Source organism: Megalops cyprinoides, chromosome 2 (assembly GCF_013368585.1).
Source record: "Megalops cyprinoides isolate fMegCyp1 chromosome 2, fMegCyp1.pri, whole genome shotgun sequence".
NCBI lineage: Eukaryota > Metazoa > Chordata > Actinopteri > Elopiformes > Megalopidae > Megalops > Megalops cyprinoides.
This window is the reverse complement of record NC_050584.1, coordinates 13,840,378-13,856,183: the sequence shown is the minus strand read 5'-3', so window position 1 is coordinate 13,856,183 and position 15,806 is coordinate 13,840,378. Positions and strand designations below refer to the sequence as shown.

Genomic DNA, 15,806 nt, shown 5'->3' with positions numbered 1-15,806 from the left:
TGTAAGATGAAGACACTAACGCAATGTTTGGAGCCTCAAAGGGCGTGTGTTTGTCCTAATGCAAATAGACATGATGGTACATAGCATTCCTTGCAGCGGAACCTTTTTCATCAGATTACATTTACTCCAGATGCGGAACAGCCTCGGGTGTCATGAGCCTGCTTTACAAGCAAAGTGCACAGAGCTGATGTCTCAGGAGCGAGCATGTGAACCTTCGTCTTTGCTGTGGGCTGGACCAAATTTATATCTCTACAAGTAGGACTCATCTCTCCTATCCAAATATAGCGCCACAGTCACCAGGGATTGATGGCAAAGATATTGCCCTTTTCACACTTTACCACTCTTTTCACACTTTACCTGAAAACACTGTTCTTAGATACACAGTCAAGACCAAAGGGCAAGCTCATGGCTGCCATACCAGAAATAGCCTTGAGTATGATGACTTTGGAGGTATATGTTGCCCAGAATTGTGTATGGGCAAAAAACTGCTTTAATATCAAGTCACGGCTGATAGCTATCTTGTGTGTGTCAGACATGATTATCTCTGAAAGGCAAGAGGGCTCGGGGCTCTCATGGAGAATACTAAGGAAGAATTTGATTGCATTTGTCATGCGGTATTTTTGGCAGAGAATTTATTACCTTGCTGTCATTGTTGAAAGAGGGCACAGAAAGTCAAACCACATCCTGTCTGTCTGTTATGAGACAGATAAAACTTATCTAATAGATCACTACAGCCGGAACAATATCTCACTGTCAAATGAAGTGCACATATGGTGACAGTAGTATGCATACTACCAGCTTGAGCTTGAGCAGACACACTTTTCATTCAGTTCTATACAGTTATATCAGACATTGGCCGTGGCAGGATTTTGTGTATGTGTGTGTGTGCGTGTGTGTGTGTGTGTGTGTGTGTGTGTGTGCACATGTGTATGTGTGTGTGTTAAACATAATTAAATTTGTGTAATGCTGCCTGTGAAGTGACCTCAACACTCTTTATTCCCCAAGGACTCTTTCCATATCATAATGAATCCAGAGCTAAAACAGTGGTAGTTAATTGCTGACTAAATTAAAATGAGATAATTGTTTTGCATTCACATTGTTCATCCCCACATGAAATGATAGTTCATGGAGATAAGCTAGGAAATAAGCTCAAAACACTCTGACATGACGTTGTAGGAATCTGTATAAATATTTTTAATTTCAAATTTTCAATCACATCGCGCTTGGCCAGAAAATGAAGTAACACTCTTTTTAAAGCCCACGGCAATTTCACAAACAAAATCAGTCATCCCAAAGATATCTTACTTCTTTGCAGTTATTTTCCCTGACTACCAATTTTTGCTCTTCCTTCAGCCAGGTAGCGTAATGTAGACAGACATTGACAAAACATGTCGCTGTCAAGTTGTCAGGTCCTACCTGTTCATTCTAAAAACATAATACTTGTTTTTGTTCTGATCTGGAGCAGATTGGGAAGAGAGCGCTTCTTAGCTTGTCGGAGTCTAACTGAACACCCTCTCACTATAAGTACTCTCTGTGTGCAGTCATCCCTCTGACTGTGAATAATTTCGGCCTAATTCCATGCAGTAGAAAACAAGGCTTACACCCGGTTTCATCAGGCCCCTTATTGATGAGGGAACGGGTAAAGCGTGGCATTTTGTTGAAGAGGACAGTTCCCTACTCAGTCTCTGTTGTTTAAACTGTGCACGTCGCCTTGGTGTTTACTTTCAATAATGCGCTGTTTCATCATGAAGGGGAGAAAGCTGTGGACTGAGGTGGGAGCTCCAAAGCTCATAATTGAATATGTTGACTTTTTACGTCGTAAGTCAGGCCAGGTGCCTGCATTGCCTGTGCGTATTCGGCAAAAGAGGCCAGCCTTGCCGACAACTAGCAAGAACATGCTGTGCATCCATAAGAGACAACTGAATCAAGGCAGCACCTTTTCATACACTAATACGGCTTTTGAGGAACTAAAGCAGCTTGTATTTCATGGGTTAATGTCTTTAAGGAGAAAGAACAGTTTGTTTTGAGCCATCTCATCCCATTTCATGCACTACTGTACAAATTAGCAGTTGAGGAATCTTGTGCTGCAAGGTTTCTTTAGAGACCTTAATGTGCTCTTTGCCACAGGCTCCAAATCCAGATGCTGCAGTGCAAAAAAAAAAAAATAAAAAAAAGCTTTTTATACCTTAGTGTACCTACATGCTGCTGTTTGCATTTTATGCCTTTGTTTGCGACTCCACTGGGAGCTGCATTTGAACTTCAGGCAGACTTTGAAGCCGTCTGTGGGTGGAGATGAGCCGGGTAGTTGTTCCTCGGGGAAAGCAGCAAGGGCGAGGAGTTATTAAAACGCCTGGAGATTGAATTTTATGACTAGTCTTCAGACTATCGTCTGCAAGTGAATACGCGAGAGCGTAGAGGGTTGTTGCCTGAACAGGTATCTCTTTCCCTGCTCAGCGATAATGATGCCAAAACCGTGTTTGATGTTATACATTCCAAACACTCTGCATGCCATTAGTCCGAGAGTGATGGTTAGGGCTGCAGTTTAAGCAACGGAAAACTCTCCTGCTGCAAATTTGATAGCCTGGCAAGAGCTGATGTGTGAGACACAATGATATGTTACTATTGACTGGTGATCAATTATTCACCTGATATTTCCTCATGGAGCATAATTCGATACAGCGGATGTTTTTCTTTTTTCTTTCTTTCTTCCACTTCATCTTCCAGTTGTGTGCCAGCAACTTCTCCATTAAGGTTTGAAGCCCAGTCTGCACGCTGATGGACAGCAGCATGAGATGGTCACTGTAAGACTGTAGTTGTGTACTGCACATAAATGAGAGGTGATCTGATGGCCAGAGCTGCGTTGTATATAATTTGATAATTAAGCGCGTAATGTTATAATGTGATGATGTGATCAATGATGTACCACATGTCTATGTCCCTCTCTGATTCCCTATCAATGAACTCCTCCCGCTGAGCAGAATGTGGAGATACAGATTGTGTGCGAGTTGCTGTGTAACGTGGTCAGGCTCGTGCTCTCGGGTTGCTCACTCATGTTTGAGATCCGCCCTGAATGCGTGCCCTTGTGGCGTTTTGTTCCCCAGAAACAGGTGAAATCGACCCGGTCCTGATCGAGAAGTACAACACGCCAGGCTTCGTGGGCTGCCTGTCGCGAGTGCAGTTCAACGGGATCGCCCCCCTGAAGGCCGCGCTGAGGTCACGCATCGCCGCGCCCGTCTCCGTCCAAGGAAAGCTGGTGGAGTCCAACTGCGGGGCTTCCCCACTCACGATCCCACCCATGTCTGCCGCCACCGACCCCTGGCACCTGGACTCCGGTAGGCCTCCCCTCCAAGGCGTGGAGCACCCTGCACCATGCCTCCCATTTCAGCACAGCAGTCAGTCAACTTTGGATGGACACTGCCCTCTTATATCCTGCGTTGGAGATCTCAACTTATATAATTGTGGGACTGTCATGTCTCACATTCCAGTCAATATGGTTAACTAAGCAGAGATGACACACCTGAAAGATGAACGTGTTGGTTGCGTTCATTGTTTAAAATCGCATGCAAACCAAATGTTGCAGTAAGCATTTTGAAAGACACTTGATGAGCTGTGTGAATTAACAGGCTCCTCTATATCTGAAGTACTAATTATGTAAAAGCTCCTCGTGCTGTAATTTGAGTGTCACAGGCTCTGCCCATTCCCTGCACACTCACGGATAGGATGCATCCAAGCCTATCGGTGATTGATGGCCCAACAAAAGGACTAAAAGCCCACGTTCTTGCATCCCTGGGTAGTTAATGTCCAATGTCTCACCGTGACTGACTGTTGTCTGCTCATCTAGATTGGTACTGCCAGCCCATCTGTCCTTCTGTTTTTCTAATTTGTCATCACAGCAGACATTTGCGAGGAAGGATGTTAATTTATCCATGTGATTATGACATTTACTCAGCACAGTGCAGTACTTCCAGCCCAATAAAGCATTATGGTGCATTTATAGTGTCAGGCTCTGGCAAAAAAAACCTAGGTAATCTTATAAAAGCAATAATATTAAGATGCATAATTAATCTATTTCATTGGAAGGGACTGACTTCTGTAATGAAATACACAGTCACTGTTTCAACTTTGATTTTCATTTCTTTTAATGGCACAAGTAACACAAGACTCTGCACAGCAAACCTGCAAGACATTCCTCAAAGGGTCAAGTTACTCTGCCTGTGGCAATTGCCAGTAGATGTTTGGGTCTCTCAGAGGCAGCGGTTTCCAAGCACTTGGCCCGTGCAGAATTTCCCCTGAGGGTCATATCGCAGCCCGCTGTATCGTTCATAAGATCAACTTATTGATCCGACTCCTGTGTGAGACGCACGGTCAGGCAGTCACCTGAGACAGGAGATCTATAGTCCTCCAGCTCCCCGTGGGCTAGGCCGTTATAGCGAAACACTGTCGTCCTCGCTTTCAGAAACATGACCGGTGTTGCTATCTCTACCACTGTACGGTGCTCCATTGTTGGATCGCTACACTGATGCAAGTGTGGAAAGCAAAGCTTGGTATTTCAATCCCCTTTTCCCGCAGGGCAGATATTTTTCTTCCCGTCAAAGGGGATTTGGTAAGTATCCCCTGTGCTCTTGTGCTGCGAGCATCAACATTATTTTCCTTTTCATGTGTAGTTTTACATCTGAGGTACCCCTCTGAGAAAACTGAACGGAACACATTTGGAAGGGGATCATTTACTTGCTATTGACAGTGACCTCGGCGATGCCCCGCTTTAGTTGTGCCAGGCTCCTTCAGAATAAAGCTTTCACCTGGGGCTCAGCAGAACACTGCAGCTCTAATGTGGCAGATTTAAACTTCTGCTGAACTGGGAGTTCCCAGAGGCAGCATTGAAGCAGCTGAACGTGCAGGCCTGCTGACGGCTGAGAGGAGCTCCAGTCTCCTCCGGCAGAAGCCCCTGTAGAGAGCTGAGGAGGCGAAGTGTGTGACTCCACCCACCGGTCAAGAGGGCCCGACTCCAAGTGACTAAATGAGGATGAACGTTGAAGCCACGCTTGGCCCCCCTCTGTGCTCTTCTCCGTCTTTAGATGGCAGTCGATTCCTTGAGTCACTCTCTCTGCATGTGGCAAGGTTTTCTGATAATGCACCAGTGCAGCGCATGAGCATGGGGAAGGGGGTGCAGGTGTTTGTGCGTATTTCTGTTTGTGTGTGTGTGTGGCGTGCATGTGTATGCCTACATGCCTGTGTGTGTGTTTGTGTGAGTGTGTGTGTGTTTGTGTGTGTGTGCCTGTATGTATGTGTGTGCGTGCGTGCGTGCGTGCATTTGTGTGTGTGTGCGTGCGTGCGTGCATTTGTGTGTGTGTGTGTGTGTGTGTGTGCGCGTGCGCGCGTGTACATACATGTGTGTGTGTTTGTGTGTGTGGCGTGCATGTGTGTGCATACATGCCTGTGTGTGTGTGTGTTTGTGTGAGTATGTGTGTGTGCCTGTATGTATCTGTGTGTGCGTGCGTGCATTTGTGTGTGTGTGTGTGTGGTGTGCATGTGTGTGCCTACATGCCTGTGTGTGTGTGCCTGTATGTATGTGTGTGTGCGTGCGTGCATTTGTGTGTGTGTGTGGCGTGCATGTGTGTGCCTACATGCCTGTGTGTGTGTGTGTGTCTGTGTGAGTGTGTGCCTGTATGTATGTGTGCGTGCGTGCGTGCGTGCATTTGTGTGTGTGTGTGTGCGTGCGCGCGTGCGTGTGTACATACGTGTGTGTGTGTTTGTGTGTTGAACCTGGCTTCCACACCTCTTGCGCACAGCCCTGCAGAGCTGGCAGCAGAAGCGAGCAGACTCTTTTCCTCTGCTGCCCCTCCCCCCATTCCCCTGCTGACTCCAGGCCCTGAGTGCTAATGACACTGAGCCAGGTTACACTGCGCCCCGGCCCCTTTTCCGCTTCGTCCTTATCACATTCCCAATTCCCCGCTGTACAACTGAAAATCAGCAAATCAGAACGTCAGTAAGCGTTTTATTTATACATGTTATTCCATATGGTGAGTTAGCGAAATGTACAGCTAAGAGGCAGTCTATCCGTGTTTATCTCAGGGCATCGACCATTTTGTGAGATATTGGTGAGAGCAGTTTCTCTGATGTACGACGCTAGTTCCTTAAAAAAAATCTGAAAACAGAGACTGGTGAACATAACACTGACAAAGAAAACAGAACCATTAAATTTACATTTCCCCAAGCAACAGAGCCAGCGGTCCGCTAGCATCTAGCATGAAAAATGCAGGGGACTGCTTGTACCTTACAGTGCTAGGAGGAGCAATCAAGCTCCCCAGCTCTTTTGTGACGGATATGCACCTTAGAGCGGTGGACCGGGGACTGAATTGACCCTGTTAATCCTCGAGATAAGGCAGATCTATGGTGGCTGGGAGCAGCGGTAGCAGAGGAATCTGCGCGAACGTGTGGATTAAAGCCTCAGAGAGCCACTGCGCTAAGACCGTCTCTAACAGCCTGCCTCTCTCTGGGGCTGGCATTGGCCTTGCCGTCCGACGGAGAGACGTAAGCCTGGCGCTTCTTCCCTCTGTCTGCAACAGTGATTGCACAGGGCGCTGTGTTATTGCCCTGTCAGCTTTCCCTCCCCACGCATCCCGCTCACATTTCAGAATCTGGCCGAACGCCCGCTTGTTTTAAGCACTTCAGCTGGCTGATTGGACTTGCTGATGAGGGTGTAAATGGCAAAGAGAGAGAAACTCGTGGGGCTGTTTCATTGCCTTGTTACATTCTCTTCCGCTGGAAAAACACAGCGATGTTTGCATTACATTACATTATTGTCATTTGGCAGACGCTCTTATCCAGAGCAATTGACAGTGTTTGCTGTCTGAAAGAAAAGTCTAATTGGTTTTCATGCTGTTGTCTAGAAACATGTCTGCTCTCTGAAAGGGGTCTTTAATTGGATTTTATCGTGACCATCTCATGGTCTCTTAGTGAAGCAAGATATGCTGCAGCTAATGCATACAGACTGATAGAGAAAATATGGCTGCCTTTGTACAATAATATTTTCTCAGATGTCTCTGTATTTCTTATATGTTCCTCCCAGCTTATTTGTAATGATAAAAAAAACTACTTTAGATATGCACTTCCTTGCAGAAATGGCTTTATCATTCTAAAGTACCTTAAGGGAGACAAACTAGAGAAGTCTGTCTGGGGAAGGTCCTTGATCTGCAAACCTTTATAAATCTGTATCGCTAAAATCCCAGAATACTCTCAACAGTGGAACACAGAATTAAATTAAGTTGCTTATGAGGTCAGTAGTTGCATTACCTTACTATGAAAGAAAGTGAAATCTCTGTAGAACAGCCTCTCCTTAAGTTAAAGCAAGATGTAATGTGTGTGATAAAACAGCTTGTGCTGATGTATGTTCCGTGAAAAACTCACTGAGGTATAATGAGTACCTGAGGGGATGGCCGGCTTAGCTGCCTTGGCTGAGAGCATTGGTAAATCACAGTTTCCTAGCTAAGTATAAGATAGCTGAGTAGATGTGCAATTGCTGTTTGTGTCGTCCAGCAGGTGCTGACTTCCCGTTCAATGAGGAGAGAGTGATACCAGATGGAGTCAACAGGAATTCCGCAATCATCGGAGGTGGGTATCATTATCCCAAGAACAAATGGTGGTACATGCTGACTGCCTGGTTATGTCATCTGAGTACCTGCCAAGATTCATCCTTCGTTTTCACGCACCCAAACAGGATGTGTTGTCACTTTAAAAAAGGCACCATTCTAAAGCCCAAAATTCTGAAAATGCGAAGGAGAGCTGCTCACTGAATGTGGCTGTGGTAGGACTGTGCCGTGACTTTATCACTGATGAAGGAAGCACAGTGAAAAAGGGCGGGGGGAGGCACCAGTGGAGGCGCATCGGAATTCGTTCCGTGAGCCGCCGGCTGCCTCCTCACGTTCGGTGCGTCTGTCTCGCGCAGGTGTCATCGCCGTGGTGATCTTCACCATCCTCTGCACGCTGGTGTTCCTGATCCGCTACATGTTCCGCCACAAGGGCACCTACCACACCAACGAGGCGAAGGGGACGGAGTCGACGGACAACGCCGATGCGGCCATCATAGGCACCGACCCCAACTTCACAGAGACCATCGACGAGAGCAAGAAGGAGTGGTTCATCTAATGGGACAATGTCAGAGGAGGGTAGGGGCTTGGGAGGGGGCAGGGGGCAGGGGGCAGGGGGGAGGGGGGTGTTAACAAAACTCTGCACATCTTGGGGGCAGTTTCTGAGGATCAAGAAGCAGGAAAACTGAGGAATGGTGAGACTTTCCTGGTAAGGAGGTGTGTATCATGGCTGGCCTGTCTCTAGTGTTAAGTTGTGTTTGGGAGTTTGAGGACTAATTTGCATACTTAATTGCAAGTAATCATGCAGAATCACTGCATTATTGCATTTTATTTCCTTAAATTGAATTCTGAAAGAATTTACAATGACCTGCTGGATGATCACTATAATTTGCTATCATTTAATTTAGATCTTAATAGTCTAGGAGCGCTTACAACCTTTCCCTTAAGCTTCCAAACAACCTTTCAATACAGTGTTTCAGAAACATGTATGCCAAATGCCCTGTGTAAATATATTGGACTAAATCATATGTGTATAAAATAGAGTTTTACTGAATGAATGATGACATTAGATTGTATCTGCAGGAGAGTTTCAGTAAATGCTGAGAGAAGAATACAGTGGCATGCTACGAATACATGGCAACCCTCCACTATGCCAATATATTTCCGCCAAAAAAAAAAAACATTCATTTTGAATCTCAATGGATTATGTGCATTTAAGCTGCCAAACATTCCAGTCTTATGTACATTGTATTTTTGTTTGTTTGTTACTTTTAAATTGTCGGTGGAGTTGGACAAGGTGGTACTGTGAAACAGGGGCCACACCACAGTGTGGCTCTGCGCTGTACACATTAACTGGGGAGAGAGAGAGAGGGATGACAGTATCCTATCATGTTAACTGGCTCAATCCAAGGTGCCTTCAGGATTCAGCCACTTAGCCTTTCTGCTTGTGTGATTTTACACTGTACAGACATCGGGTGGGGTGGGGGGTTGGGGGGGAGTGCAAAAACACAGGAGTTGATGTGGCAATGTTTTGTAATCTGAAGGGGGTGGGGGTTTCACATTTAAGAGCTGTTTAGAAATGCATGGCTTCATGAGCATCGAGTTCTGCTTTACCAGTGCCACTGCAGTCCGCTGCGCTACTAGATTAGCCTGGGGGTTCACGAGAGGAAGCCGTTCATTTTCATTTTCTGTACTGATTGTTCCAAATGTTATCTTTATTGGTATTGTACAGCCAAAATACGACAATATCACACTACTCTGACTGCCATTCGTATTTCTGCCATGGTTTTGTCACTGTCAGCTATTGTTTTGGTCAGAGACATCTTTGATGGGAGTCCTGATTTCCAGCGAAGTGTCCGGTTCCATTTTGTGCTTCATGATCAGATTCTTTTTTTGTTCAGCCTCTCCTCATCCAGGCCTCAGGGGTAGGAATAAGCCCCACCCTAAAGAGAGAACCCACACCGAGGTAACACCATCGCACCACATTATATTTCATAACTGGAAGCTCACAGTTTTTAGCTGCATGTCCTTGGATGTCCTTGATTATTCCCGAGTGTAGCCAGAGCAGGTTATCTGTGCTGTTAGGAAGGTGCTTTGGCTGTACAGAAAATGCACTGAGGTGCAGCTACACAGCAAGACTACATCTGATGAGCCGCTCAGTGTAGTGTGTGAGAGCGGCGGCCGCAGTTTTCAGCAGATGACCTCTTCGCTTTCAGGCCGTCGTTCTTCATTGGCGCCAGGCTGTCGAGGCAGAGCTGAACATGAGACATTTAGATGTGGGGGGGATGAGGGTCAGTGATGGCCACACGGGGGCGATGTGATAATCGCCTCCGATGGGCATCGGAGAGTCTGAGTGGACCTCAGCCGTGCTGAAAGGTGTTGAAATCTCCCACCTCCCCTGCCACTGAAGCAAAGTTGAGAGCGCCCGATTCCTTCACTGTGCGGTAAAAAAAAAAAACACCTAGAAATGGTGCAGGACCCACAGGGGCTCACAGCTAATGAGCCAGAGACATCTCTCATGCCCAGCCCGATGTGAGGTGAGGGGGGAGAGGGGCTGTGATGACTGCTTCACATAGGCAGAAGCTGGGAGGTATAGAGAGGGAGTCAAACACTGAATGCTGTCAGATGTGAACTTGAATGACGCTATCCATACACTGCTATGGGAGCCTTTAGTTTTTTCTTCATAAAACCCCTGTGTTTGTAGTCTCTTGCATGAATCACTTTAATGGGAAAGGAACATGTGTGGGATTTCTGCTGGTCACCGCTGACAACATGAAAAACCGTGTCTCCGCCACCTTCTCATTTTTAAAAGTATTTTTGCCATGCGACAATCTTCAAGGCCCAGGGGTGACAGAAGAAGACGCTGAGTGACAGTGATGAGGAGGAGCGCCTCCACTGCGGGTCATTTGAATTGCCGGGAAAGGTTTTCTGTATCAGTGGACTTCTCTCATGTCAGCCACTTTTGATACAAACCTCTGTTTTCCCCCAACAGGAAATGCTGCGTCTATAAAAAGATTGCCACTATACAAATGTACCACCAGTTTCCTCAAATTCTCTAACATCCCTCTTGTAAACCGTTAAGTACAGTCTCTCAGACCACCACCCTAATTTATTCTTCTGTTGTTTTTTAACACGTTGAATAATGAATGTCTGAACTTTAAGAATGCATATAAGTTCTTATTTATATTCTAGACAAGCAATGCATAACGGCTGTCTCTCCTTGAGAATCGTATACACTCATTGCATACCAATACTATTAAAATTTCTCATGTAGCTTTTTAAATCACGTTGGTTTTTAATACACAATCTGTTAGTGAAATAAGAACACAAAGGACTAAAAATACTCAGTCAACAATGGATTTTCCTGTCTTTTTTGTATTCCTTAAAAGACCAGGAAACACATGTCACCATATAATTAATCTTTTCCTCACAGTAGTATTTTGTTTGTAGTACTGGATGTAATTGGGGTATGACGAATAACTTGTGTTGTACAATAAATTCAGGTAACTATTTATTCTCTTCTGATGTCACTTTTGGCACAACTCATGTGAAAGGAAATTTACCTGAGGGATTTAGCAATATTCCAAGTTATGTCACGCCATTCATCCAGCCTCGCGTGCCCTCGTACTTTCTGTGACAATAAATGCAACCTCACACACCCAATGAACACAACCAATATGATTGTTCTGTACAATGGTACATACTGTCAAGGATGCATTTTGTTTCACAATGTATATATATTTTTATGGAGATATTTTATAGATGATCATTAGCCCTTTCTTTGTGCCCTCCATTTTAGGACAGTGGTTGTGTTTCAGAGGTGGAAACGGTGTGGAAGGTCTTCGTCCTGTGGAGTTCGCATTGATGTATGTCATGATGGATACTGTAGTTTACTGGCATCTGTGGTGGAGTAATTGAAAGTTTCCTGTGTTCCATGGTTGTGACTGCTTTGACGTACCTGCTATAATTCGGTTACCGCATACTTTGAGCCAGAATTCCCCGCTGTGGAGAGCAGGAGGTTTTTTTTTGTTTTGTTTTCAGAGGCCAGAGGGCCGGCCTGTGGCGAGCTTCGCTTGAAGGTGACGATGACCAGAAGGAGCACGGCTGACAGAGACAGTGTTCCCTTTTCAACCTCCTTTTACCATGAGCGAGAGAGCATGGAAAACGAAGCCACTTCCCCAGCACTGTGCCATTTATCACTTTTCACATATCTGGCATAACACTTGCTTTAAAATTATACACATGCACACCGTAAGTAAACTGTATATCTATGAATGAAAGCTATAACAAAGGATATATTTACAATTAAAAACAATTTTCAGAGATTCTGGAGGTTGCCATATAAAACCATAAAGGCTTATACTAAAACTGCATTTCTTTTTTTACATATAAATAATAATGAATGGAAGTAAGTGATGGGGTGGCTGAAATGGGCTTCTCTGAATATATGAGGTATAATATCTACATTTTGTCTGTATTTTTTTTTTTATGATGAGATTTTATGCCTATTGCTTGTGTATTTTACATATAGGTTCAATGGCAGCATGACCACTAAATGTGAAACTGTACATATTGTATTGTAGACTATTGTGGAGATATCATACATATATTTACTCTTGGGGAAATATTTTTTAAACTTTCTTATACTAAGGACAAGGCACAAAATGCAAATAAAACAGTGCTGTTCACTGGGTCATATACTGCAGAACACTGTTTTTGAAAGTTCATTTTTGTTCATTATGCTATTGTGTTAAGCCTGGCTGCGCAAGGTGAATCAGAAGCAGTGGGGGTAGTGTGCTGGATGGAGAGAGCAAATCATTTATAAAACTCTTTTGAGAAAACGCCTTGAATAAATATATATATATTTTTGTTAATAGTTTTGATTGGGTTGGAGGGGGTAAAGGGGAAGTAATCTTTTTATGCGTTGGCCATTAAAAGGGGATCACTGTCTCTTTAAAAGATGTGTGCTGTTTGTTATTTTATTTGAGTTTCTTTTTTAATGGGTTTTACCTAATTTACCAGGCCTTATTTGGAGTATGTAATGTGGTTTGGAATAAAGTAAGAACATTAAATAAGCCTTGCCATTAATTAATTATAAGTTTTTTCTGTGTGTTGTATTGATGCTACATGCATACATGCACCGATACGCACGCGCGTGCGCGCGCACACACACACACACACACGCACACCTCAGAACGTGTAGTCATATTTATGAACTTCTTCAGTTCACTGTGGGATGCACAGTGTAGGAGCCAGGCTCAAGCTATTGCTGAAACTCATAGTAAAAATTCCATCAGCTAAGATAAGGAACTGCCATAGGTGGGGGAGCATTATTGTGAAGTTAACCTCATCCACATCCTGAAGAAAATTTAAGTCTCACATCACATGGATGTGCACATAGCCTCCTTGTGATCAAGAACAACTGCTACAATCAGTCAAGAGTAATTCTTTATCAAGTATAACACTATACGCATTTGCCATGATCTTTACTTCAATGCATACAGTATATTAGTCTATGATAACATTGCAGAACAGCATAAGAGTTTGTGAGCTGTAAATGACACATGGCCATTCTGTCACCTGCATATACAGTGTATGGCAATGTGCCGGTTAGGTTTCCTTATTTATAAATTTAGACTTATTCGATGGAAATGTGGTAAGCCTTTGAGATAAGATGTGTTGACTTTTAATTTAACACACATTTTGTCCAGGTACTACAATATTGTATTCCAAAAATAAAATGTTGTGGTAATTCTGGAATATGAATTCCAGTGTTTATATCATATTAATTAAAACATGCATATGAATCCCTATCCTCTCCTAATATTTATTCCAGATAATTCTGTAAGTTAATTTATATGTTATTTTCGAAATTTTAAAAATCAATGTGTCTTTTCCCTGTTTTGCATCAAGGCAGCCTTTGTTTATCAACCCAACTTTACATTTGAACAAATCGCCACTAGGTGGAGACAAAGTATGCAGCTTTTGTCAATATGAACCGATTTTTCTGTATTTGAATAACTATGTAATTCATAGTCCTTGTCTGTAGATATTTGAAGTCATTCAAATATACAAACTCTTAAATGAGCTGCTCTGATTTCGAGCAACATATCACCATACAATATTTGTTGTTTCATTATAGTAGAGCATTTTCCTTGACTTGGGGGAAAAAAAACAAGGAAAATCAGGCATAAAATATAACTTGCTTTTCCTAAACCATTTTGTCAGCTATTAGATTCAATGTAAAAGTCATAGTTCATACCAAAGGGTATATGAATATAAAGCTACCTATATCAGAAGAGAAATTTTAGATACATTTTACCGCCAAAAATGTTGCTGCATGTAAGCTATCGTGTACAACTCTATTTGAATGCAGCATCGCTCATCAAAGAACTAACTGGGCAGTGGATCTGTCTTTTTTTTTTTTTTTTGTTAATCTCTAGGATCCCCGTTTTCATCATTTTGACACATGGAGTTGTATACTTGTAGGGAAGACATGGGATTATATACAGTTTCAGCAAGACATGGGATTATATACAGTTAAAACATCTTTTATATTTTTGAATTAATCACAGATAACATTCCGACCCTTCTGTGGCCTACAACTTTTCAGGTCACAATGCGATATTTCACATTCATTTCAGTAAAAATGTTTGAGAGTTTCATGGAGATTGTGAGTTGAGAGTAATTATTATGAGTTTTTGAAATGATGAGCTCCATTAATTTCAACAGAACTTAGTTCTTGGCAGCTTCCTTCTCGTGGAATCGTTTAATATGCCACAATAAATCTGATCTGATTTATTCAAACAGAGGAGACTCTAATTTGCTGTAGAGCTCCACAAGGATTATATGTTTCAAATTCATAACAGCATTTCCCCTAGTAAGGGCAATGGGGCAGATATCTGAGAGTGCTGTGTGGCCTCCATCTCTTCTGCCAGTCAAGAGAAACTCTCATATTAATCATAATAAATTTCAGAATAAAAAAGTACTTTCAAACTCCTCGAGATGATGTGTTCAGAATCATTCATATCTGCAAAATCATTCACTCATTTAAAATTGCCCAAATTAAAATCTCTTGCCGAACACCTGCCTGGTCGCTAATTGCTATGGTCCCAGTCACGGTGACCCTGAACTCTGCAAGACTCTGTAGCCTTTCTCTCCTCTTTTGTGGTGTATCACTATAGTGTTTGACACCACCAAGTTGTCCCATCCACATTGGAGAGTCTGGGCACTGCTCTGATCTGTCTGTCTAAATCATTTGCACCATGCCAATATTCCCTTCTCGATGAAGAGTCCCCCATGCTTGGTAGTCTTTCTTTTGGCCTCAAATGACTGCAGTATGTTATTTCTGCTACTCCTGCTGATGATATTCAGTGCCTTCTCTCCCTTCCTCCCTCCAACACACAGATCTCCTCAGGTATTACAGAATGCTATGCAGAGATCGCTGCCAGGATGACAAATCATCGGCTGAAGTGCGGTCTCACGAAGACGGTCCTTTACCAATTGAACAAACCTGCTCCCCTCCATGACCTGTCAATATCCCTAGACAGTTCCACTAAGACCCCTACCAGGACAACCAAGATACACTATATGGACAAAAGTATTCGGACGCCTGACCATTACATTGTAATGACATTGTATTCAAATACATATATTTTAATATGGAGTTGGTCCCCCTTTTGCAGCTATAACAGCTTCCACGCTTCTTGGAAGGCTTTCCACAAGATTTTGGAGTGTTTCTGTTGGAATTTGTGCCCATTCATTCTGTAGAGCATTTATGAGGTCAGGCACTGATGTTGGGCGAGAAGGCCTGGTTCGCAATCTCCGTTCCAGTTCATCCCAAAGGTGCTCGATGGGGTTGAGGTCAGGGCTCTGTGCAGGCCAGTCAAGTTCCTCCACACCAAACTCATCAAACCATGTCTTTATAGTCCTTGTTTTGTGCACTGGGGCACAGTCATGTTGGAATAGAAAAGGGCCTTCCCCAAACTGTTGCCACAAAGTTGGAAGCATAGCATTGTCCAAAATGTCTTGGTATGCTGAAGCATTAAGATTGCCCTTCACTGGAGATAAGGGGCCTAGCCCAAACCCTGAAAAACAGTGTGTGGCCAAATACTTTTGTCCATATAGTGTAGTTGGCTTCATCCTCAAATGACCAGTTATCATTCACAGAGAAGATCTAATGTGTGACCAGGTGTGGCAGATTTTTCATCCCTGATGGAG

At 43.6% G+C, this 15,806-nt stretch overlaps 1 protein-coding gene across 2 annotated transcripts in view; it reads left to right on the top strand.

The window, feature by feature from the left end:
- Positions 1-8,176, top strand: part of LOC118768879 (contactin-associated protein-like 2) — a 326,697-nt gene extending 318,521 nt beyond the window's left edge. Inside the window, exons 22-24 of one of the 2 annotated variants that reach the window (XM_036515856.1) lie at positions 3,102-3,332; positions 7,540-7,611; positions 7,946-8,176. In XM_036515856.1, coding sequence (XP_036371749.1) covers positions 3,102-3,332; positions 7,540-7,611; positions 7,946-8,145 — 503 coding nt within the window. In that variant the 3' untranslated portion in view covers positions 8,146-8,176. Of the gene's footprint in view, positions 1-3,101; positions 3,333-7,536; positions 7,612-7,945 lie in introns of both variants that reach the window. The other variant, XM_036515848.1, reaches the window with a different exon arrangement.
- The last annotated feature ends 7,630 nt before the right edge of the window (positions 8,177-15,806 follow it).